The sequence below is a fragment of the Electrophorus electricus genome, chromosome 8 (assembly GCF_013358815.1).
Source record: "Electrophorus electricus isolate fEleEle1 chromosome 8, fEleEle1.pri, whole genome shotgun sequence".
NCBI lineage: Eukaryota > Metazoa > Chordata > Actinopteri > Gymnotiformes > Gymnotidae > Electrophorus > Electrophorus electricus.
Window position 1 is genome coordinate 10,669,433 of NC_049542.1, and position 24,888 is coordinate 10,694,320.

A 24,888-nucleotide genomic window follows, 5' to 3' on the forward strand; every position below is an offset into this window, starting at 1 on the left:
TACCTTTCGTTTGTGACATTACTCAGCGCTTGGCTCAATGCAATATTTTAACTGATCAAAAATGTTATAGTTTATGAAATGAGTCATCATGAATAAACAATAGTTTGTAACTTTTTTATTATTGTCAATCATTGAAATTTGCAATCAGTCAGTGTAGATAAGCAAAGTGTTTAATGTTATGTTTGAAAAAAAATAAAAAGGTTATTTTTGAAAAAAATATGGGTGTTCTTAGGATTGTTATAGTTCTTTATATTTCACTCATCAAAAAATACGGGTAGTTTATTTCCAAGAATGCACTTCTCCTCTGTTCCTTCTTGGTCAATGGTAACAAGATATGCAACACCTCCACTGGATCCATCTCTGTTCATAGCCAGAGTCAATGCTAGAAAGAATACATATAAAAGACAAAACAAAGAAAAATTGTAAAAACAAAAAACAAAACAAAAAAAACATATCCACTCAGCATTATAAATATTTTGTGCCTAGAATAATGCCCAGGTCAAAATAATCACCATTAACAACAAACTCCTGGCATTGTTGTCTTGTCATGCCTTTCTGGTATTCTGCATCTACAAACCCATAGATGTATGAACTTCCTGAGCCACCAATAGCAAACGGCTGCTTAGATAGAAGGCCATCCAGTGTCACATATACCTATAAACATATGGCAACATTTTGGGAAAAAATATAAAATACAGAAGACACAATCTTTGCAAATGAAAATGTTCATATTTTAATTAAAACTACACTCTTCTGATTCAGGATGTCACTAACCTGTCCTCCACCTCTCCTGTCCCAGCCTGCAACAATGAGATGTGCAGATAGTTCCTCTTTGTACTTGTAGGAGATGTTCTTCACTAATGTAGCAGCTGAACGAACTAGGGGGTCTTCTCCTACCTCAATGCTATTATGTACATACATACATACACACGTACAAATAAATGGATGCAACAACTTCCTTAGGCATATGAGATGGTGCCACCATGACTTGTGTTTCTTCCTAACTGCCACAAATTTGGAATACTTGCCTATGCAGTGACCCAATGGCTACCAAGAAATGTTATGTGTAAGTGTACCTTTTAGGCTGGCACACCTGGTACTACTAATTATTAGATATCAATTGTTTTGTTCAGCATCACTGTTGTGTACAGAAGTTAGATGACATAGAAAACAGAGTAGCTAATTTAACAAGAGATCATGGGCCAAATCCATAAAACATATAGCAAGATTTAACATAAAATTAACAGCAAGCATCATGGAAACACATTTCATTTTCCAGAAATGTGGATTTCTGGCGTACTTTACCATTTGCATGGTACTATCTACTGCATTTTGTCCTGTTATTTATATGATGACAGTTATTCATTATATAATACAGCTATTTGGAAACTTACACCAATCTGTGTGATGTCTTGTTGGTTTTTGTTGGTGTGTGTGTGTAAGTGTGTCTCTTCGTTGCCATGCCCCTTCCTTTGGTAACCAATTATTTTTCACACCTGTACTTTGTTATCGTCTTTGTTAGTTTATATATTTAAAGTCCTGTTTTGTGAGTGTCCTTTGTCTGTGTTTGACCTTGTCAACACTGTGCTTCAGCTGCCCTGTTGTGCTGTGCCTATTGTCACTACGCTAAATACCATTTATCACTCATCATGTTGTGTCTTCTTAATGCACAGTGTTTTCTTCATGTTTTGTTGCATGCTAAATAAATGTTTGTCTGACAATGCTCGCCTTTGCATCCTCCCTCTGCCTTCTTACATCGTGACAGTGAATTTGATGATCTTTCTTCTAACAATGTTTGGTCAAACAAGCAAGTCTTCAACAATATTCTAAACCCATTTATCTAACAGACAAATCTATTTAATTCTTATCATATCACTGGACTAATCCTAAGACTAGGACTAGTCTTTTGGTCTTTGTCATTTACAAGTTGATTTTGATTGGCTTTCATCTTGTGAAAAAGTACATTTTCCACAAAGGTAAGTTGACACTGGCACACAAATTATTGCCAAGGTGACTTTAGGAATAGAAATTAAACATGGAGTCATACATTTTGTATATTGTAGCACAGTTGTGTTGTTTGATAAATCTGGCCCAAAGTATTTAATAGTATGTAAGTTTGATAAATCTGGCCCAATGTATTTAATACTTGCCAGTTTTAATTCAAGTTGGTAATATCCTGCAATGGATTTGAAAATATGCTCATTGCACTGAAAGAAACTGGAGTGTAATGTAAAAAGTAAGACTTCAGAAGGTGCTGAAAGATTTTGAGTTGTGGTAAAAACATTGCATGTATATCCAGTATTTTAAATCATATTGCATATGTGCAAATTATTTGCTATTACCACACTTGTATAATTTGTGCAAATTAAAGGAATGTAACAGAGCAGGTAGTTTATACGTGATCAGTACTCTACCTGTGCACATCTAGTTGGTAGTTGACTATCTCAGCTATTGTTTGGGCATCAGCAGCAGATCCAGACAAAGCACAGTATATCTTATCATGGAGAGGAGACAGCTTGTTCATGACTCGATTCACTACTGCCTCCCTGCAAAAGAATTCAGTGTAATCACAGAAATAAGATAAAGTGAGAATTTGAACTAAACAATTATATCTTAATTTAAGATTAATGCCCTCAACATTAATCAAATTTTGAGCAAGTAAAATTGTATCTATAGACACCATCTCAGGATGCATGGATTAGGTTTAAGCAGAATATGACAAACTACTGTAGACTCAGTTCCAAGATCACAACTCAGACTGCTCATATAAAATTAGTAAGTTAAAGTCTTCACATCTTCTGTATTCATACTACAGTAACTCAAAAGTGCTACATTCACCGGAACTGAAAATTAGTAAAAAAGGACTTATCCTTAAACTTGGAAAAAGTGTCTGGTTTTGTGTCATAAATAGAATTATTTGGAAAATGACATTACACCACGTGATGCATTATTTTAGCATGCTTTTTGATATATCTAAAAATAGTTGAAAGCCTAAGTACTAAGAATGGCCTGTGACCAAACAAGTTCATTATTCTACCTCATAAAGTGCTTTATAAAAGTATTATTATAACAGCTACATTTTTCAGTGTATAGCTTAAACCTTTTCTGCATTTCTCTCAATTACTATCATCCTTTGAAGATATTGTGAGTTTTGTTAATGTTGAAATAAATCTCTTACCCCGCAGACACGCGTGAATCGGAGCCGAGAACGACTCCGCCTTCGAAGGCAATCGCTATAATAGTGGTCTGGGGGAAAAAAACCCCAGAAAGATAAGTAGCATTTATATTATACACTTAATAGTGCAAGCTGAATTTAGGTTCAACAAGTGAAAATAGGTTTAAAAGAGATACATTAAGGCTATGTATCCTTATATTAGCTTAATTATTCGACTATCAAACTGACAGTTGGCAATCAATATAGCGACGCTTTTAGAGAATGCGATTATGGTCTTTCCTATTTAGATGATTACAGATTTAGGCCTACTACTTACCCCTGTTTTAACCTGATCACACAACCACTCGGGCTGCGAGGGCGTTTGTTCCAACATTATGTTGAAAAGTAAGTCGTCGAAAACTGCTCCAGAATTAGCCTGCTGTTACTTGACAAACCTGCGCGTCTGACGCTTATCAGCTTGGAATTCGATATGAAGCTACAAAATTACAAGATTTCTGAACGCGTTCCTACACTTTTAAAGATTTGTTTAAAAAGATAAAGAAGGAAAAGGAAATAATTAGACCTAAATCTGAAAACACCTTTGTAGTTAGCTAGGCCTAGAATTCACGTACGAATCACATTATTTCCGTTTTCCAAACTGAAAACGAAAGCAGTTCTCACGCTCTTCTCCGGTTAGCTTCGCGAAGCCACAGTTGAGTACGTGCCATGAAGCTGTTTTGTAGCGTAGGCATTAACCAAATGGCATAGCCCTTGCACTCGTGAGTCTTTTTGTGTTTGTAAAAAAAAAGGTTACGATAAAAATCTTATCTTATAGAAGACACTTTCTGACATATGATTAACGTCATGTGCATAAAATAATAATGTTTGTGTGTATACACTACACATTTTTAAACTTGTGTTTAGAATAAAATAAAAAATAGTAATAATATTCTTTACTAGAGTTTTTGCTATGTTATATTCCAAAGGAATATTTAATAAAAAATAAATAATGTGCATCCTACATCTTGTCACATCTTGGGTGGTTGTTATGATCAAGACATCTTAAGATGCAGAGATGGCCTTAAAGACATGTCTTCATTTTGTGAGACCCCTCAACATGTCTTAAGACAACCCAAGACATGGTGTTAGCTGGGTATGACTATATTTTCTAATTGAATAAATTCTGTACTGTCCCATTTATAGTGACATAGACAAAGTTTTCAGAGAAACAGGGCATTTCAGACAGAGGTCCTTCATGAGCTATGCAAGCAAATGCTTGGAAGAATCAATTTCCATTAGAAAAAGACATTGAAATCACTCATTCTATGGGGTTCTAAAGTTCCAAGAGTTTAGATCAGTTCTTTTTCTTTGAGTTTCTTAATTTCATTGCTGCCAGAGAAACAACTGGCAGTTCTGATGTACTTCAGAACTTTCCTGAAGATCAATCTGCCATTTCATACATTTCGGTAAAGCATTCTGTGAAGCAGCTATACGCACAAACACTCAGAAGCAGTCTGAGCACTGATTACATTTAAGGTATATACATAATTGACCAATTGTGGCATGCAAGAAGGTGTGATCTATAAAAAATGGTCAAAGACACCAGCACGGAGTATGTCGACTGTAGAATGTAAACGTCAACATGAAACGAATGTATCCTGGCAGGATACATTTTTAGATCCCAAAAAGAGGACGTCTGGAAAAAAGAGGATGTATGACCCTACGTAAAAGGTTATGTTAAGACAACAAGATAACTGAAGGAGACAGGGTTATAAATGATTACTCCAGAAAACAACTTTATTGTTTTGCCACATTCTGACTTTTACTAGAACAGAAATGTACTACATATCTACTAAAAGGGAAATATTAATTTAACATTACCTTAAAGCACAGAAAGAAAGTATATATTTAAACTGACTATGAAACATATCCCTGGGAAACAAAACTTTTTAATAGGTGGAACTTATTGTACTTTTTATGCTAAATTTGATTGGTTTTAGAATTTTTCTATCATGCATCATTTTTAAGTGACAGGGCAATTATACTTTACATCAATTATATATTACTTATTCAATAAATAATGACATTATTACAATTAAAATATGCAGAAACTGAATTCTAAAATATATAGTGTATGAGATTTGCCTATATTTGGCCTCAGGAACATCGATATAGAGTATACCAGAACAACAAAAACTATGTGTGACAGAGAAATTCTGAAAACATATTTGGATACAGAATGCAAAAAATTCACAATAAACAGATATTTTTTGGAGGAATCAAATCTACTCTTGAGCAGTGTATTGAAGACAACATGCGAACAAGACTTCAACCTTCAGCAGTATGCTATAGGGATGAAATGTTTACTCTAGCTATTTTAAAATGTAGAGTGTAAATTTTCTGCTTATATTCTATTCATCATGGAATTTTGGCAGTTTTTCACCAGGAACAACCACATGTTCAACTCCACCCTCAGTGATCACCACCAAGTGGGCCACACCACCACTCACATTATCTCTGCCTATAGCCAACGCCAAAGCTGGGGATGAAAGAAACATACATCATTCACTTATAGCTCTTTTTACATATGTACCACAGATAGATAGATAGATAGATAGATAGATAGATAGATAGATAGATAGATAGATAGATAGATAGATAGATAGATAGATAGATAGATAGATAGATAGATAGATAGATAGATAGATAGATAGATAGATAGATAGATAGATAGATGCTACATTGGTTTGTAAACATACCAAATATTTTTGTAGTATGCATAAAATGTAAAGGAATAAAATGGTTATAATATATTGTATTTGTGCTTCTGGTTTTGAATTTTTCCATTATTTTAAAAGAACATGGAAATATTGTCCCTCATAACTGACTATGTGCTAGGCAGAGATTAGGTTGAAAATTATTATACTATTCTTTAAAGTACTGTGATTTGCCCATGCCATTCTGTATTGATATTCCATCAATGATCCACTAAATTGGATCATTAGTGTGTGTGCAGTGTGCTCATAGACAATTATTAGGTAAGTGAAAAAACAAAAGAACAACAAAAATATAGCATTCCAATTCCATATAGTATTTTAAATTTCACCGTACCATTTGTAGCAAACTGAAGGCACTCCTCTCGGCTCATATCAGGTTTATATTTAGCATCCACATAGCCATAGATATAGGTGCTACCAGAACCACCAATGGTAAAGGGTTGACTGAGCAGCATCCCTCCCATGGACACTGTGTATACCTAAACAGATGCACAATATATAAAAAAACTTGACTTACAAAATGTTCATGTTTGTTGTGTGATTTCACATGCTTCCAAGACATGTGAAACAGAAGCCCAACCCCAGCCCAGGCCCAAGAAATTAATGGCCAAATGGCTTGATTTGTACTGTCAAAATTCAAGCCTGGACCCAAACCAAGCCTTAAAACACTTACTCTGTTTTCCTCTTAAGTCAGTGAGCACTAAATAAATAAATAAATCACACACACACACACACACACACACACACACACACACACACACACACACACACACACACACACACACACACATATATATATATATATATATATATATATATATATATATATATATATATATATATATATATATATATATATATATATATATATGCATACACTGGGAATGTATTCTTAAAGAGACAATACTCTCCTAATAGCAATTGTACTTATTTCATCCAATTCTTTTCTTTCAGTTTAGTTGTTGCCAGTTCCCAGTAGCATCCCACTACTACCAATCTGAGAGGTTCAGAATTTACATGCGCTTCCTGTGAATCTGGAAAAAGATGTGGGTGCAAGCTCGATCAGATGTCATAGAACAGCTAAACATGCTTGTAGGATTGTCCATCTGTCCAATTCTATACACATAAGTTAACAGATGACCTAGCTAGGCTCTGTCTGTAATGATTGGCCACCCTCTTGATATCCCTGTTTCCATAGTTTCCCCGTCGTGTCTGTTTTCCTTTACTTCCTTGACTGTTCCTTGGTTTCGTTTTCTCCGCCCCTTGTCTGTTCCTGAAGTCCAGTCCTTGTTTTGGTTTCCCAGTTCATATGTTCACCTTTGTCTGGCTAGTCCTTAATTGTTTTGGTTATTTAATTAAGCCCTGTGTTTTGTCTCGGTTATTGTGGAAAATGTAGTTTGTTCAGTTGTGTTCAGTTTTCTCTTGCTATCTCTGTCATTGTTAAGTTTGCTTTTGCTATCTCTGTCATCACCCTCGCTTTTTGGCCTAGTTCGTCTATTTCTTTGCCTCATTGTTTTCCCTGTGTCTCTGTTTATTAGCCTCCTGTGTTTTGTTACCCTCACTCATTGAACTGCCTCCTCCATTTGCATTCTGCCTCTCACCTGATTCCTACTAGAAATGTTACACTGTCAAACAGGATGATTAAAGAAAGAGTGTATATACAGTCTTCATATAAATTAAATTTTAAACATAAATAATACAGAAAAATGAATAATTATTTTTCATTAATTCTGATACTAGGAGAGTCCTAGTATAACTTATTCCAAATAGATTACTGAGCAGATACCCATTATTGGATGCCGTTACTGTAATCAGCACAAATAAATAAGAAGTAGATCATCCTTCCCATCAAGAGAGCAGGGCAAATTGTGTTTTATTGGACTCAAAGCCAAGGCTGTTGCATCACAGGGAGTCAAATTCATGATCTCCCAATGGCAGGACGAAACTTTACACAGCTAAGTACTCCAAAATGCAAATGTCCCTACAACTATATTTACAGTTATGCTCTTGTCCACAGTGACTTACAATAGTGCTTTGTTGTTTCCGTAGTAAAAAAAAAAAATCATTAAACTATTATATAGTCATCGTATATTCATCTAGATGCTCTTGTCCACAGTGACTTACAATAGTGCTTTGTTGTTTCCGTAGTAAAAAAAAAAATCATTAAACTATTATATAGTCATCGTATATTCATCTAGATTAGATGCAGTGTCCTACAATATGTTCAGTGTATATCCTCCTATAAGAAAGTACCTGTGGCCCTCTTTTCTTGTCCCAACCTGCTGTGATGAAACCAGCCTCAAGATCCTCCCTATTACTGTAGCAGAGCTCCTTCAGCACAGATGCTGCAGCTTTAACCAAGGGAGGTGAGTCCATTTGTATACTAGAGAAAGATAGCATCATTAAAAGCAACTTTGATACTTTTGACATTTAAGATTTTAGCTAATTGAATTTTCCAATTTAATTATCTCTTTTCACAAGGGAAGTAGTTTATGATACAAAATGCAAGTATGCATGACTAGCCAGTATGAACTCAATCTGATTTGTATCTTCAGCTAACACAAAATACATGTAGTCGATCAGCAAGGACATGCTTGGTTTTTCATTTTTTCTTGCCTGATGGTAATTGGTGATCATTGCATTGTTTGTCACCAATGTTAGGCTCAAAGTCCCAGTACACAAAAGAAGTCAAATTTGGATACCAAACATGTCTTGGCTAATTAAATACATTTTAGCAGAATACATTTTAGCAAATGGAAAATTGTATAATTTTTAATATTCCCCTTATTATTCATTTAAATGTTCAGGTTTATTAGTATTTACAGCTACACTCTTAAGTTCACTCTTGACCAGTGGTTGAATCAAGACTGGTATGTGTTAGCACAAGACTAACCACTACCTAACTAACTCGACTAACTACTAACTAACTAACAAGAGTAACATACTGCGTGTGTATATCCAGATTGAACAACCCATTAAACAGCGCAAACAGTCTATTAAAAACCCCAAGTATGAAAACATATACTTAATGTGACTCCTAATATTTGTTTTCTTAGTTTGGTATAATGGTATTTCCTTAGTTACAAGTTAATTATAATTTACATTTATTGCAAGTTAACATTTACTAAGTTAACTTAAAGGTGGAACATCTTCTCAAGTATATAAAATTATACTGAATTTAATCATGTTGTTCCATATTGTGATCCATATGACATGTCATGTAGACATGGAGACTGAGAGGTTTTATCCAGGGAAACTTTATATACATTGCATCCGGAAAGTATTCACTTTTTCCACATTTTGTTATGTTACAGCCTTATTCCAAAATGGATTAAATTCATTTTTCCCCTCGAAATTCTACACAGAATACCCCATAATGACAAAGTGAAAAAAATTTTTTGGAATTGTTGCAAAGTTATTAAAAAAAAAAAAAAAATCACATGTACATAAGCATTCACAGCCTTTGCTCAATACTTTGTTGAAGCATCTTTGGCAGCAATTACAGCCTCAAGTCTTTTTGAGTATGATGCTACAAGCTTGGCACACATATTTTTGGGCAGGTTCTCCCATTCTTCTCTCAAGCTCCATCAGGTTGGATGGGGAGTGTCAGGGCACAGCCATTTTCAGATCTCTCCAGAGATGTTCAATCGGGTTCAAGTCTGGACTCTCAAGTGGGCCACTCAAGAACATTCACAGGGTTGACCCGAAGCCACTCCTCTGTTATCTTAGCTGTGTGCTTAGGGTCGTTGTCCTGTTGGAAGGTGAACCTTCACCCCAGTCTGAGGTCCAGAGCGTTTTGGAGCAGGTTTTCTTCAAGGATTTCTCTGTACATTGCTGCATTCATCTTTCCCTCAACCCTGACTAGTCTCCCAGTCCCTGCTGCCAAAAAACAACCCCACAGCATGATGCTGCCACCAATATGCTTCACTGTAGGGAAGGTATTGTCCAGGTGATGAGTGGTGCCTGGTTTCCTCCAGACATGATGCTTGACATTCAGGCCAAAGGGTTCAATCTTTGTTTCATCAGACCAGAGAATTTTGTTTCTCATGATCTGAGAGTCCTTCAGGTGCCTTTTGGCAAACTCAAAGCGGGCTGTCTTGTACCTTTTACTGAGGGGTGGCTTCTGTCTGGCCACTGTACCATACAGGACTGATTGGTGGAGTGCTGCAGAAATGGTTGTCCTTCTGGAAGGTTCTACTCTCGCCACAGAGCAATGCTGAAGTTCTGTCAGAGTGACCCTTGGGTTCTTGGTCACCTCCCTGACTAAGGCCCTTTTACCCCGATCACTCAGATTGGCTGGGTGGCCAGCTCTAGGAACAGTCCTGGTGGTTCCAAACTTCTTTTATTTACAGATGATGGAGGCCACTGTGCTCATTGGGACATTCAATGATGCAGACATTTTTCTGTACCCTTCCCCTGATCTGTGCCTCGATACAATCCTATCTCAGAGGTCTACAGACAATTCTTTGGATTTCATGGCTTGGTTTGTGCTCTGACATGTACTGTCAACTAAGGGACCTTATATAGACAGGTGTGTGCCTTTCCAAATCATGCCCAATCAACTAGATTTACCACAGGTGGACTCTAATCAAGTTGTCGAAGCAATTGAAGGATAATCAGTGGAAATAGGATGCAACTGAGCTCAATTTTGAGTGTCATGGCATAGGCTGTGAATACTTATGTACATGTGATTTTTTTTTTGTTTTTAATAAATTTGCAACAATTTCAAACAAACTTTTTTCACTTTGTCATTATGGGGTATTGTGTATAGAATTTCAAGGGGAAAAAATTAATCGAATCCATTTTGGAATAAGACAAAACAAAATGTGGAAAAAGTGAAGCGCTGTGAATACTTCCTGGATGCGCTGTATCCCTGGTTCCACACTCTTTAACCTTCTTATGGTTTATACAAAAATATACTTTTATGATCTCACAATGAAAATCTCAAAATCCTTTGGAAGGTTAAAGGATAAGTAAGTGTACCTGTGGAAAGATAGCTGGAACTTGGCCATTTTTGTTACAGCTTGTGCATCTGCCAGTGATCCAGCTATGCAGCAGAATATCTTATCATGAATCTGGATCAGCTTGTTTATGACTTTAGAGGACACATAAGACCTATGAATTGAAATTCAAAAACAGAACAAAAAAATACATTTATGACATTTAGTAGACGCTCTTATCCAGAGTGACTTACAAAAGTACTTTGTCATTTACTCATAGAATACATCCTAGCCAGTACAGCAGGTCAGAGTCCAAGATACCACTGAAATAGAATATTGTTCAAATACACGGATCATTGCTGATGCCTAGAAGTGCAAAACACAAAATCTATCTCAGACAACAATGAGTGCAATAAAAAATAAATACTAGAGTTAGTCAACATAGGCGCAGTCAACATCAGTGAAATAAACAACAAATAAACAATGTGTGTGTGTTTGTGTGTATGTGTGTGCGTGTGTGTGTGTATCTTGTATTTGTAAAAGCACATAATGATTAGAATCTATAATCTAGGATTAATACTTTTATAACACTCACCCACCAACTGATGCCCTAGAATCAGAGCCAATGATAACGCCTCCATTAAACTTTACTGCAAGGATAGTTGTCTACCAAAAAGGAAGTGTGAAAACATATGTGTGGGAGTCAAATTAGATACCTTCATGTGTTAAATATCCAAGTGATTTGTCCATCATAAATACTAAAAGGAATTAATGGTATAAGTTTTGATGAATTTAATGACTGCAGTAGGCCCGCACATGTGAACAATATTATCACATTGCAAACAAGCAGTGATCAGTAACAGGGTAAACCATTTTGTACTTGAAAGTGAAAGTAACTCTAAAAACGATAACATATTTCCACAATCACAATATGTTAACACTGTACTGCAAAGTGACTAAAAAACAAATAACAATTATAATAAACGATTAAACTTTCATCAGATGACGTCTATCCCTTTTTTAATTCTTCAGACAAGGCAACTTTGCATTAGTCTGACTCATCATTGAAATAGCAACAGCGATCAAATAGCCTGCAAGCGCATTAATACAGTAAAGCTGTACTTACACCTGTGCTGACACCTTTACATAGATAGTTTGTTGGGTGCCTTTCCATAGTTCTAAATTGGTGGTAGCCTAACCGTTCCAACTTCAAATTGTATTGTGTCGCCTCATTCATATGAATAACTTCCCAGAAACCTGTGCTACCAAACAGTTGAACAGCGTCACCACTGGACACGGAACTGCAATTACAGAGATCCCCACTAGCTTGCGACCTAATAGATCGGGCAAAAAAAATAGGCTCTCGGTGGACATGGCGTTATCGCATGTATTTGAAACACCTGTATCAGGTTTTAATTTTGAGAACTCGACAAGGTAAGTAAAATTGATATCTGTTTAAGTAAATGGTGGATAATAGTGGGCAAAACATCTAAGCCTTGCTTTACAGTACAAGATTTGCTGTCTTGTCAAAAACGAAAGTATGTTCGTCTCCATATAAAAAAATCAACAACCGCTTTTAGTAAAACGCACTGTTCTAGGGAACGAAACAGGTTATTAGGTTATACTGTAGCGTCAAATCCCAGAAGTTGGTTATACAGTTGAAACATTTAATGTTTTATTCTCGAATGAAATCATCAGGAAATCTGCCGTGACTTCCCTTGTTATGTCTCATCTCATGCCGAATTTTTTACTTTGTCATTCAGAAATATTTTATTGGAGAATGTTCTGGATGAGGGAAAAACCAAGGCCCCTAAACCTCTGAAGACAGGCACCACAATCGCAGGAGTGGTGTATAAGGTATAAATATAAAAAAAGTGTTAAAGTGTAGGATAATATACTTTATCTTTGTTGTTTATTGACTATGACACAAATGTCCTTTTCCTTCTCTTTTTCTTTGTTTCACTGGGAATTTGCATGTATAGAATGGTGTGGTTCTCGGAGCAGACACAAGGGCCACCTCCAGTGAAGTAGTGGCAGACAAAACATGTGCCAAAATTCACTACATTGCTCCCAACATATAGTAAGTACTCTTCTGAAATGTAATTACGCTTTCATTTTAATAATTATAATAATGCCCCCTAACCCCTGAGTACATTCATATTTTTGCTTTTTTTCATGTATTTTAGTTGCTGTGGAGCAGGGACGGCAGCAGACACAGAGAAAACCACAGATTTGCTATCATCCAACCTCACCATTTTCTCCATGAATAGTGGCAGAAACCCTAGGGTTGTCATGGCAGCTAACATACTACAGGATATACTCTTCAGGTGTGTGTGGGGGTGGCCATGTCAGATGTCAATCAGTATTTAAAATATGCATCTGTAAAACCATTTTCTTCACTCCCAGTCCTGAAGAGACTTAACACTGGTTATGAAACAGCACCACTCTTTGTAGGTGTTGATCATAGGTTTAGCTGTGCCTGTTAGAAAAATAAAAACATTATACTGTGGAGAAGGGAGGGTCCTGGGGCCTCTGAGTGCATGCATCCTTGGATGCTCATGTCCAGAACACCAAGACACCAGGGTACTGATCACATCAGCCTGCTCTGTAATGCTTTCCAAATGTGAGGCTCTTCAGGGCAAGAGTGTTGTAATTAAGTGAGAGCTTGTTGCTGCCAGTTTGTTATTGCTTGTCCATGTCATATCTCAGGTATCGAGGTATGATTGGAGCAAATCTAATACTTGGAGGAGTGGACTGCACTGGGAATCACCTCTACAGAGTGGGGCCCTTTGGGAGCATGGACAAGGTTCCATATCTTGCCATGGGTAAGCATGTGAGATTCAACAGTAAAAATGTGTTTTGTTGAAAAAGAGTATAAATAGTTCAGTAAATAAATCAATTATATTCAGTAACAAGAACAACAACTTCATTCTTATACTCTTATTCTATGTTTGTTTATTTGTTTATATTGTTTAAGTGAAATGTGATTCTTTGATGGTCCATTGGGTCTGTTTAGGATCTGGTGATTTGGCTGCTATGGGTATACTGGAGGACAGGTTTAAAGTCAATATGGAGGTAATTGGTTGTTTTAATTAAGTCAATTTGGAGATAATTTGTTGTTTTAATTAAGATTTTAAAATTCAGATGTAAGCTCGCACAGAACGGCATGTAGTATATGGCTGAATAGGCTTAAAAATTAACACTCACACTCATACTGTTCTCCAGGTAGAGGAGGCCAAGACATTGGTGTGTGATGCCATCCATGCAGGCATCATGACTGACCTTGGTTCAGGCAACAACATAGATTTGTGTATCATCACCAGGAGGGGGGTGGACTACATTAGACCCTATCAGGAGTCTGAATACAAGCAAAGGAGGTAAGACAACATATATCAAGAAGACCATTTAACAAATTAACATACAATATGATTAAGCCCACTGTCTGTGGGTCCTTAAGAAGTATTTAAAAATCTTACATTTAACTGAATTAATTTAAGGCTTTAAATATTTCATTTTTAGATTTTTTATTGTTAAATAAGAATTAGTATTAAATAATCTAATGGCACTTATGCTACTGTGGCCAATGTATCTATCAACTATTTGTTACACTGAGAAGATACAGTATTGCAAATTTAATCCTACATTTCACCACCATAGAGGTGTCACTGTGCATGCCAAATGGTTGCTTAATTTGCATTTCAACTAATATTAGAAAGGTCTTAAAAGATTAATTTTTTTATTCCCTTTAGATATGCTAAAGCACTACAGTAGCACCAAAAATCTAGCATAACTCCTCATCTCTCATAAGTGCATTATGTGCAGGCCACCTTGATAAACAAACTATACATATAATTTGAGTAATTTTTTTGTATATATACAAGAAAAGGGGCTATAAGCAAGATAATATAAAACTCTATAAATATAAGGTAAATATACAACAAGATAATATAAACTTTGTTTGCAGAGCTCATGAAGGATCTCTGTCTGAAACGTTCTGTTTCTCCGGAAACTTTGTGTACTTCACTACAATTTTGAATATCTACATGTCTTACTACAGAACATAGCAGTTACTCACCTGGAATATATATAGATCACATACTACTACATTTATATCTGACAGGAGCCCCTAATGAAATATTTCTAATTTTGGAACACATTCAAATTCCTGGATGGATTTGGGTAATATGTTATGACTTTCTCTTTTGGTGTCCCTTTGTCTCCTTCTCTCTTTCAGGCAGGAGAAGTATAAATATAAGCCAGGTACAACCCCTGTTTTGACAGAGAACATAGTTCCTTTGGAGCTGGAGCTGGTTCATGAGATGGTTCAGACAATGGAAACAGCCTAAAAAAAGAGTGAAAAATCCTTATGTTTCCAGTCTGGCAGCACTGCTTTGTCATGATAAAGCAAATCAAATGTATTGCTTGTTTTTTTTCCTTACTACCATGTAAAAAGCAACCATGTATTTTTTACAAAGACAAGCAAAGCCATTAATAAACCATAAGTTTTAAAAAGAACTGTAAAGATTGTGGACTATGAAGATTGTATACAACATTGGAAAGACACAATCAGGACAAATACACATCTTAAAGCTAATATAGCCTACCACTATTCTACTTAAAGTGATTTCTTTCTCTTCAATAAAGTTAGCCATTAATGTACTTAAGTGGCATCAAATGATTATGAAGTTAACCAAGACTAGGTTCCATTTGCGTTCAGTATCTTATATATGTAAATATCACTGGATCAGTATGACAGCGTATGAAAAACACAAACTAATATTCATTTATGTTTTCTAAATTCTGTTACTTCATGAATCTAATAAGTTGGTTCATTAAGGTACAAATGCTACTAAAGCTACATATAAGTTACTTATAACACGTAACACTTTCATTAATTACCGTTACTTATGTAGCGTTAATGACGATATTGGGGCAAACTGTAGTAAAAAAATCTTCCTAAAAACTGGTGACGCGAACAAACAAAAGTTCCAATTGGACATCCGTGTATGCGACCTTGTCAGGTTAGTTTTTTTTCTCTTGAAAATTGTTTTATTTACTTTAAAGACTTTAATGTAAAAAGAGAGTTATATATAAGTGAATGTTTTCCTATTTTTCAACATTTTCATGAAACAGATTATTTTAATAAAAATGGTAAGATGTGATCATAAACGAAACTAAATAAACTAATCCTTCATCTCTAAACTTTCGGTTTCGAAAAGTATATTTTCAAAACCCTTCGAGGGTATTGTCTTCAGCCGATAGATCATATTTCACCGGCGCTAAACGAACTCGTTTTCTCTTTACAGAATTTGTTTTCACATTAGCCTAATATTTTTGTCTTGATTTAAGCAGAGCATGGCTCTTTTGGAAGTAAGTGGATACTTGTCCCATTCCGGATTCGGCAAACAGCACGTTGGTTCAAGGCAAACGCAGCTTGTGGGCCCAACGAATCACTACATTTTTGGGACGAAATCTCAAGAATTTGCTGTACCTGTTGGGAATGATGTAAGTAATGAATTTGATGAATTGATATTTGTTTTTCAAAGCAATGTTTTATTATTAGAAAATTATTGAGGAATGCAATATGCAAAAAATTTTCCCACTGGTATATGATTGTTGTATTCTTCCTTACTTAAGACAACATGGACTGACATCCATGTGCCCAATAGTCCTATACATTGCCCCCCTCATGTTAAATTATCCTGTAGGTGTATTGTTAGCCTACATGTAGATGCATGTTTAGCCACCTAGTTTGGTCTTGTACTTCAGCAGAGGTAGAATGCAGTTAATAGAGGTTCCAGTTTCATAAGTTTGATAAGTGAAAAAATAACATTAAGTTTTGTTATGATTTTGTTTTTTGAATTCTGTCTGCTGAGAAAAGTGGCTAAATTGGCTTAAATCACTGAATTTAAGAGCAGGAAGTTCTTCATATTGGAGACATTAGCTCAGCACATACTATATCAAATATATGTTCTCAACCCTTAAGGTTATAAAACATAGGTAAAGTAATGTAGTGGAAAGTTTCTTAATTTTATTTCAGCCCTCAGCCTTTTTGAAATCATGCAGTCATGAGGACGGCATATCAATAGACATGAACCATGGCACCACAACACTAGCCTTTAAGTTCCGTCATGGTGTCATTGTGGCAGTTGACTCCAGGGCTTCATCTGGTAGCTATATTGGTAGGTATGCTCACATCACTACACAAATATAAAATGTATTTGAACATGTTAAAGGCTACCACTGGGTTCTACAATGACGCAGAGTTTGCAAGACAACAAGCCAGAGCACATATTTATACACAGCCTACTTCTTCATCATCTTCTAATATTCTATATTCTTTTTACTCTCAATGATTTTGTTCTTTGACAGCATCAAAGGAGGCAAATAAGGTGATTGAAATCAACCCTTACCTGCTAGGTACCATGTCTGGCAGTGCGGCAGACTGTCAGTACTGGGAAAGACTTCTGGCTAAAGAGTGCAGGTCTGTCTGGGCATGAATATATGTATGGGCAGAGGGGAGTGTTTGAGTCCATGCACAGGGTAATGTTACCCTTCTGTGTGTGCATGTGTGTGTGTGTGTGTGTGTGTGTGTCTGTGTGAAGTTAGGTCAGGAAATGTATCTAGTGGAATATTTGTTTATTCCAACGATGGATAAAGATCCTTTTCAATGGCATAGAAATATCCAGTAGGAATGATTTGTAAACTTTAAAAGAATAAGAATTTCATAATACTAATAGGCAACTCATAAATCCCATGTCTAGTACTAGTGTATCTAGCATTAGAAAGGCTTGTTGAACAAGAATAATTGTATAGTAATAGGAGGACTGTTAGATCTAGTACTAAATGTTCACATCTTAGAAGCAACAAGTTCTGCTTGAATTGAAGTTTCCCAGTGGTAATAAAAAAGTATGTTACAAAATTATAGTAAGGAAAATATAGTAATAGCAATATAGTAATATAGCAATATAGAATAGTATATAGTAATATAGAAAATAGTAAGGAAAACTACACATATATAAATTAGTTACACCAAAAATACCTGTAAATTCCAATGGGTAAGTGTCTGAGAAAATCAGCATGGCACTGCTTATTAGTAGAAAAAAGGCTATGAATCAACTTGAGTTTGTAACACACTTCTTGCAACCTATATTATTACAAGTTCTAGACTAAAATGGCATCAAATAAATGACTATTTAGCATCAAAAATATGCCAATCGCATCAGTAATATAATTTTTAATGTCTAATGGATGTGTGCTTTGTGTATGTAATTAGGCTTTACAAACTACGTAATAAGCAGAGGATCTCAGTGTCTGCGGCTTCAAAGTTGCTGTCCAACATGATGTTAGGTTATAAAGGCATGGGACTCTCCATGGGTAGCATGATCTGTGGCTGGGACAAGAAGGTACAACTATGTGTGTCTGCGTGTGTAGAGGTTTTTTTCACTTAGTTTACATTCCCTGGTAACATTTCTATTAATCTACCTTCAACTGCTAAATTGGTCCTAAATGCTTTGTTCAGTTGTTAATTGTCTTTCTTGGCACACCCAGGGTCCAGGTTTGTATTATGTTGATGACAATGGCACCCGACTCTCGGGGCGAATGTTTTCCACGGGCTGTGGGAACAGTTATGCATATGGAGTGGTGGATAGTGGCTACTATGAGGAAATGACAGTTGAAGAGGCCTATGAGCTGGGCCGCCGTGGTATTGCACATGCTACTCACAGGGATGCATACTCTGGTGGAGTCGTCAACCGTAAGTGATATCCACTAATTGCACACAGATACTGTGTCGATCAGTACATATAAGATCAGATTCTGTATAAGGATCTTTTAAAACAAGGGGCTCTGAAGCATATTTATGGTTAGTGGGTGAACATAAGTGGCATTCAGGAAGTAGTTATCCTGCAATAACAAGACACCACAAAGCCCTTATTCAGCTTGTGTTGTACTTTTTAAGTAAAGAGTCTTTTTCTATGTGTGGATATGTATGTGTGTGTTATTTATCAGCATCTTTATCTTGTATGCTCTTTTATATTTTCTCAGTCTATCACATGAAGGAGGATGGCTGGATTAAGGTCTGCAAGGAGGATGTATCAGAACTAATCCATCATTACAGGAAAGGGATGTTCTGATCAAAGATCTGTCCTTTTATTTACACAAAAACCGCTCTGCTACTGTACTTAATTCTATCTGAAACAATTCAAAATAAAGATGATTTTAACCTAATTACCAAATTGTTTAAAGGGCTTTGTAACTTACTTCTTATAAGTGATCCAACTCCAGCTGTCTTGGTAAACGGATTTGTTGATATTGCATAGAAATCTTAACAGTAAAGTCCAAAAATGCTAAAAGTGTTAAAATTCAGTTGTAGTGTTAGATAGCAATATCCTTTACATTATTCAGATATTCAGTAGTTTAAATTGCAGCTGTAATGTGTGATCAATATGATTTATCTTGTTGTCATCATAGTTTGAACGCAGGATTGTATGTCTGGATTTGATAATAAAAGGTAAAGATACACAATGTAAAACATTTATTATTTTTATTATATTATTATTATCTTTTGTAGCGCACACATTTTGGAACGATTGTTGCTGATTCTCTACATTCAGATAGAGATTCATCAAATATGTAAATGACATTCATACATTAAAGGAGTAAAGCCTCCTCACACAGAAAGATAGATAATATGGACCTTACCTGTCACCACAGTTTAAACAGCTAGCATTGTAGCAAAGGTTTTAAAGTCTGCAAAGGTGTATCTGGTCAGTGATGTTGGGTGAATGAATTTTGAATTAAATGTCATTCTGCGACCCAAAAGACTCAACTCATTGAAATTGAGAAACTTCTTCTTTCGTGAGAAAATAGAGAAGGTCTGGTAACACACAGTTGGGGATGCATACCTAAGCTCATGCCTCCAATCGGAATTAAACTGGTCTTATATTATTCACTTAGGTGGACATATTTTGCTGTCATGTCAGGTCTTGTTTTAAAGAATATTTAAAGTTAAACAACATAGATATATATTTGGGCATACAAAAGTTCATCAAAAAAAGTTTACAGATCACTGCAGCACAGTACAGCCTGTGTGCAGAGAGCTCATAGTTGGCATGATATGTCTACCCCTTGAGTTTATTGCTTTTTTTACTACCTTATTTTTTTCCAGGTGTTCATCCTAAAAATTCACTTATCTGGTCATTAACAAGGCCATCTGACAATACTGTTATGTACTCCTCAAAAACTATAAAAACTAAGATATAAGCTGTGTTATATAATGAAAGTATCTTATCTATCATGTAACAAAATACAAAGCCTTTGCATCTTTCTGGTTTTGTATCCACAAAGAGTATTCTCATGTCTAAAATGTGCATGCACACTAGTAATGAGTCAGGAGTTAAAAATATTCAAAACCAAGTATCTGATATCACTTTGCAAAGTATTTAAAAAGTATTTAAAATAATTTATGCCATTAACTTACAAAATAAGAAAAAAATAGTCTAAAGAGTACACTTTGAAGCTTGATATTATTTATTTTTATACAAGCATTTATATAGCTTAAGACATGCATATCAAATATAGTGACCATATCTAATTATTTCAATAGATACAAAGATACAAAGAGAAAATACAGGAAATATGTACACAATTATTTTTTTTTTAACAGTTTTCGAAGGGGAAAAAAAAGGCTTCTACAGGCAAAAGTCAGTATTTAATGTGGACTCTCTTGGCACTCAGTTATGTCAAATTGTATTTTGTAAACGTAGAGTGCGTCCTTGTTCCGATAAATCATGTAACATCCAAACAGTAAGAATAAGATCAAATGGAGTCAATATGCCCTCTAGTGGTGGACGTGCGAAACGTGCAGGATATTAGATTTAGATTTTTAAAGATTGAAAGTTCACTTTGTTTTACTTCCTTAGACCTCAAAATACAGTTTACAAAATTAACGATGTCGCACGTTCATGAAATTAAACAAATGGCAGGCCCCAGATCGCCAAGGACATTGCCATGCGCTTGCGCATTCTAAATTTAAAAGCGAAACTAAGATATGACGCTGGGTGTTTTCTGAGGAACGTCCGTTGAGCTTTTCAATTTATTCGACAACACCTAACCCATAGTTCTGCTCCCTGATCATAAAGAAAAAAGTCATGTCCAATATTTCGACCAATTTCAAGACAGCGATATTTGTTGTCGTCTTTTTGCTCTTCGGTGGTAAGTAGCGATTCACAGCATTATACATTCTCACTTACTAAACGCAAACGCAACGTGTTAAAAGTGTAATAAAATATAAGCGCAATGTACCCTACGCCACATGAGAAACAGATGGCTAGACGTCTAAAAAGACTTGTCAGTGGAGGTTATGTAGGTATCTTACCTTGCAAGTGTGGCACTTGTGTTTATTTTATATGTCTACTTTTAGCTCTACTGTTTAGACGTGCTAGAAGTCCTACACTTCAGCATAAATTAGCGTGCTCTGTCTGGGCTCCGTCTAGTGTTTTGATGCGTTCTATCTGACTCGTCCAGCTAGCCTTTAGAAATATGCAAACAATTATAGACCTGCACTGGGTGTGAATAAAAGTATCTTGGTTTGCAGCCCTTTGTTCGGGATGCGTGGTATTGGAGTGCTGGTTTGTACAGGAAAAGCCTGGTCGCGGAGGGGGTTTCTCTGCTGCAATGAGCCAGGAGAAATCCTTGATGTACATCAGAACCAACCTGGATAGTGACAAAACACAATATAAACCTCCATCAGACATCAGCCCTTCCAGAATTTACTATGTGACTGGTAGGTATTGACTTATTTGTGGTTAATGTAGCAATTATTTTGCAAAGTTTTGCTCAAATCAATAACTAGATTACCAGCATTATAGGCACTGTTAGCAATCAGATCTTTTTGTAGAAGATAGCATAACATATTCTTGTAAGAGTAAACATTTAACACTTACGAATGCCCTTGAAGTGACTAGTATTAGTGAACATTGAACACTAATGTAAAAATGTACATATATAATGAGAACATAATTTCATTATATTTAGACTATTTCAACAAGCAAAATCTGATTAATAATAAACTGTACTTTCAATTCTCCAGATCCTTCTGCTACTTTCTGCAGATCAGCTCTCCATCCACCTGAGGGCTCTGTAACAAAACCTCAGTGTGAAATAAACCCTTTCACTCCTCAAGCATCTATGGTCAAATGGGCTGCTGCACTCACAAACTCTGCACAAAGCCCAGTATATCTGGATGCTAACTGGTTTTCTGTAGCAGCACAGGGCCTTGATGGACAGCTAACACTGTCAAATCTAATGCGAGCTTCATCAGCATCTAATGAGCCAAATGGTAAAGTTTTGCTTTAATTTTGCATGAGCGTCACTGATTTATGTACAAGGCTAAAAACAACATCGAACTTACGATATGATTTATATTTTATATACATTTTAAATTCAAGTTCACTTATTCCAGTCTGTCTCTTTGTACTGTTATACCAATCCATCAGCTGTTTTATTTGTAGTGGAAAGAAACAAGACAGCAGTAGGAAAGAGGTTTTTTAACACAAAGTATATTTTTTGCTTTGTCTCCCTCTTTATCACTCTGGCAGTAATCCTCAGTGTTACCAGTAAAACTGCCTCAGTACGCTCTAGAATGGGGGAGCCTGTTCTTTTAGACTGTGGGTTCTGGGTAGACCCAACCTCACCTCTTCATGGTTCTGGCTTTGCTGTGGAATGGCGCTACCAGTTCCGAGGTGAGGGGAGGCTGGTTGTGGCCTATGACGGTAAGAGCGATCGCTTTGCTGAGACATCAGAGACAGGGGTTGACTTGGACATCAGTGGCCTTTATGAGAGAGGAAATGCATCACTGGTCCTGGAGGAGGCACAAGTGAGGGACTCTGGCACCTACATCTGCACCATTTATCTACCACACCTTTTGGCTCAGGTGGCCATGGACCTGGAGATAGTCGGTATGTTTTTAGTGACATTTTTTGACTAAACACATTTAAATAGAGTTTTCTACTCACAGCTCTGGAAGGCTCTGGAGTTGTTTAGTGATTCTCATGATTTGACACACTTTATTCAACTCAGGATGGGTTTCATTAGTGACTGAGTTAGACCTTAAATCAGCTTTTAAAAAGCTTGATTAACCAGCAGAGGGAGAAAGTGGACTTGAAATGTCCAATTGGACATTAGCCCAGTGGTGTTCAGGTTCAGGTTCTTATCCCTCCTAAATGTGATGTGTTTGCCTTTGTCCTTCCCAATCATTCAATTATTTCTATAATTTGTATAACTGCATGCTAAGTAATAGCCAGTGTCTTTTGATGTGTCTTATTCCCTGATTCCTTTCAACATACACTGCCATTTCTGGTTGTATTAATTAAATATATGAGGTATGGCCATATCACTTACACATTAGTTACTGAAATAATGCTTAGTAGCTTAATTTCCTTTGTATATCTCCCATTGCTTCTTCTTCTTCCAGAACCTCCGTCCCTTGCCATCTACCCCTCCCCACTTCCTTTCTCTGTCCCTGGGCAGGTGGTGTCAGTCCATTGTGAAGCTTCAGGTTTTGTTCCTCTCACTCTGGACCTTGGCTGGGAGTTTACTGGGGCTGATGGTAAGAGGCGACACATTGATCAAGGCAGTGTGACTGGGCACAGGCAGGCCAGTGATGGCACCTATAGCCAGAGCACTCGTCTGGAGTTGGAGCCCACCAAGCTAGGACTCGGAAGGGGAGGGGAGGTCAGCTGTGTTGCCAATCACCAAGGAGGATCTAGACGAGCTAGTGTGACTCTGAATGTCATTGGTGAGTAAGGAGGTGATGAGCGCTTTACTTTTTATGATGTTGTTATTTTTGATATTATAGCCAGGGAGGTGATTAAGAGGAAAAAGAGTACAAAGAGTATGAAGATGGAATGGTGTCTGAAGTCATAATATTTATGTAGCCTTTTGCTCTTTGTTATACCTGTCATTTTCTATTTTCTTGTGTGAAGATTCATTTTTGGTAAAATGTTATGTTTGCTTGAATCTGAAAGAAAGGTCCCAAAAATGTTAATTGTTCATTTAAATATTTCAGGTGTCAGTGCTCCATCCATAGAGGACTCTATGGCAATGGTTGCTGTAGCCCTTGTGCTTTATGGTGTAATAAAGGTTTTTTTCTGGACATTCAGTTCTGTTGGTAAGCCAGAGTTCACCAAATGTGCTTTGAGCTTCATAAATTTAATGATAAATTTACTTAGGAAATGAAAAATCCCTCAGCTTGTTATAGGATATTGGTAGTTGGTACATATTAGCATGCACTGCATATTGCATATTATCCTGGAGAGTAATGTGTGAATGTGAAATCTGTTAAATTCATATTATCATGCCTTTATTTAATTCATGTATCCCTGTAGATACCAGCAGCATAGATTCAAAGGACCGAAAGGTAATATACATATTCTTTATATATAGCTAGAAATGACAACACATAATCCACTTATTCATTTCAAATTTTTGCCTAGCTCTTTCCAAATCATATAAAAATATTTATGTCTTCTATATTTATCCACCAAAATCTATTGTATCTCTCTTTTAAAAGGACAAGTAACCATGATGCTCAAATATCTTCCTGGATGTTCAAATAACCTGAGAAAAAAGTCCTGTAAATAATCCCCTCAAAATGATGCTACACATTCTGGAGTGGTCCATCATTGTCTATGTACATTTTGAACTTAAACTAAATGTCTCTTAAGAACAGCAGAAGGAAATATCCCTGTTTTGACAATATGCTTTAAATAAAACTCCAATTGTGTAATTATTTGTGTATTCGCATTTGTAGTTTTCGTTCCGTGTCATTTAGTTTTCATATATAATAGATCCAAATATGGCTTATGCACTTGAGAAAGAAAATTATGAAAATGAAAAATTGAAAAATGTGTAAAGTAAATGTGTTTATCTAACTATTTAACAATTTAGGTATTTTAATGATATAGGGACATTCCCCTAGATTTCTTAAACTCACTTTCACCCAGCGAACACAAAC

The 24,888-nt window shown here is 36.1% G+C and overlaps 5 protein-coding genes across 5 annotated transcripts; 3 read left to right on the forward strand and 2 right to left on the reverse strand.

Annotated features, from left to right (window-relative positions):
• Positions 1 to 100: 100 nt before the first annotated feature.
• Positions 101 to 3,852, reverse strand: psmb9a (proteasome 20S subunit beta 9a). Its single transcript, XM_027016293.2, has 6 exons — positions 3,492 to 3,852; positions 3,179 to 3,246; positions 2,415 to 2,546; positions 775 to 904; positions 513 to 654; positions 101 to 382 (listed from the first exon to the last, which is right to left on the reverse strand). Exons 1-6 carry the CDS (start codon positions 3,546 to 3,548, stop codon positions 255 to 257), a joined length of 657 nt encoding a protein of 218 aa, XP_026872094.1. The 5' UTR covers positions 3,549 to 3,852; the 3' UTR covers positions 101 to 254.
• Positions 3,853 to 5,310: 1,458 nt separating this feature from the next.
• Positions 5,311 to 12,121, reverse strand: psmb12 (proteasome 20S subunit beta 12). Its single transcript, XM_027016278.2, has 6 exons — positions 11,998 to 12,121; positions 11,467 to 11,537; positions 10,915 to 11,046; positions 8,185 to 8,314; positions 6,266 to 6,410; positions 5,311 to 5,693 (listed from the first exon to the last, which is right to left on the reverse strand). The coding sequence occupies exons 1-6, from the start codon at positions 12,106 to 12,108 to the stop codon at positions 5,566 to 5,568; spliced, it is 717 nt and encodes a 238-aa protein (XP_026872079.2). The 5' UTR covers positions 12,109 to 12,121; the 3' UTR covers positions 5,311 to 5,565.
• Positions 12,098 to 15,474, forward strand: psmb13a (proteasome 20S subunit beta 13a). The gene is made up of 8 exons (XM_027016277.2): positions 12,098 to 12,305; positions 12,635 to 12,728; positions 12,854 to 12,951; positions 13,058 to 13,198; positions 13,581 to 13,696; positions 13,888 to 13,946; positions 14,097 to 14,248; positions 15,106 to 15,474. Exons 1-8 carry the CDS (start codon positions 12,109 to 12,111, stop codon positions 15,215 to 15,217), a joined length of 969 nt encoding a protein of 322 aa, XP_026872078.2. The 5' UTR covers positions 12,098 to 12,108; the 3' UTR covers positions 15,218 to 15,474.
• A 609-nt stretch (positions 15,475 to 16,083) lies between these two features.
• Positions 16,084 to 19,394, forward strand: psmb8a (proteasome 20S subunit beta 8A). The gene is made up of 6 exons (XM_027016290.2): positions 16,084 to 16,376; positions 16,912 to 17,053; positions 17,244 to 17,355; positions 18,148 to 18,277; positions 18,423 to 18,627; positions 18,918 to 19,394. The coding sequence occupies exons 1-6, from the start codon at positions 16,227 to 16,229 to the stop codon at positions 19,004 to 19,006; spliced, it is 828 nt and encodes a 275-aa protein (XP_026872091.1). The 5' UTR covers positions 16,084 to 16,226; the 3' UTR covers positions 19,007 to 19,394.
• Positions 19,395 to 20,903: 1,509 nt separating this feature from the next.
• tapbp.1 (TAP binding protein (tapasin), tandem duplicate 1) lies at positions 20,904 to 24,663 on the forward strand. The gene is made up of 8 exons (XM_027016289.2): positions 20,904 to 21,086; positions 21,469 to 21,657; positions 21,964 to 22,212; positions 22,472 to 22,831; positions 23,347 to 23,670; positions 23,941 to 24,042; positions 24,260 to 24,291; positions 24,445 to 24,663. The coding sequence occupies exons 1-8, from the start codon at positions 21,023 to 21,025 to the stop codon at positions 24,451 to 24,453; spliced, it is 1,329 nt and encodes a 442-aa protein (XP_026872090.2). The 5' UTR covers positions 20,904 to 21,022; the 3' UTR covers positions 24,454 to 24,663.
• The last annotated feature ends 225 nt before the right edge of the window (positions 24,664 to 24,888 follow it).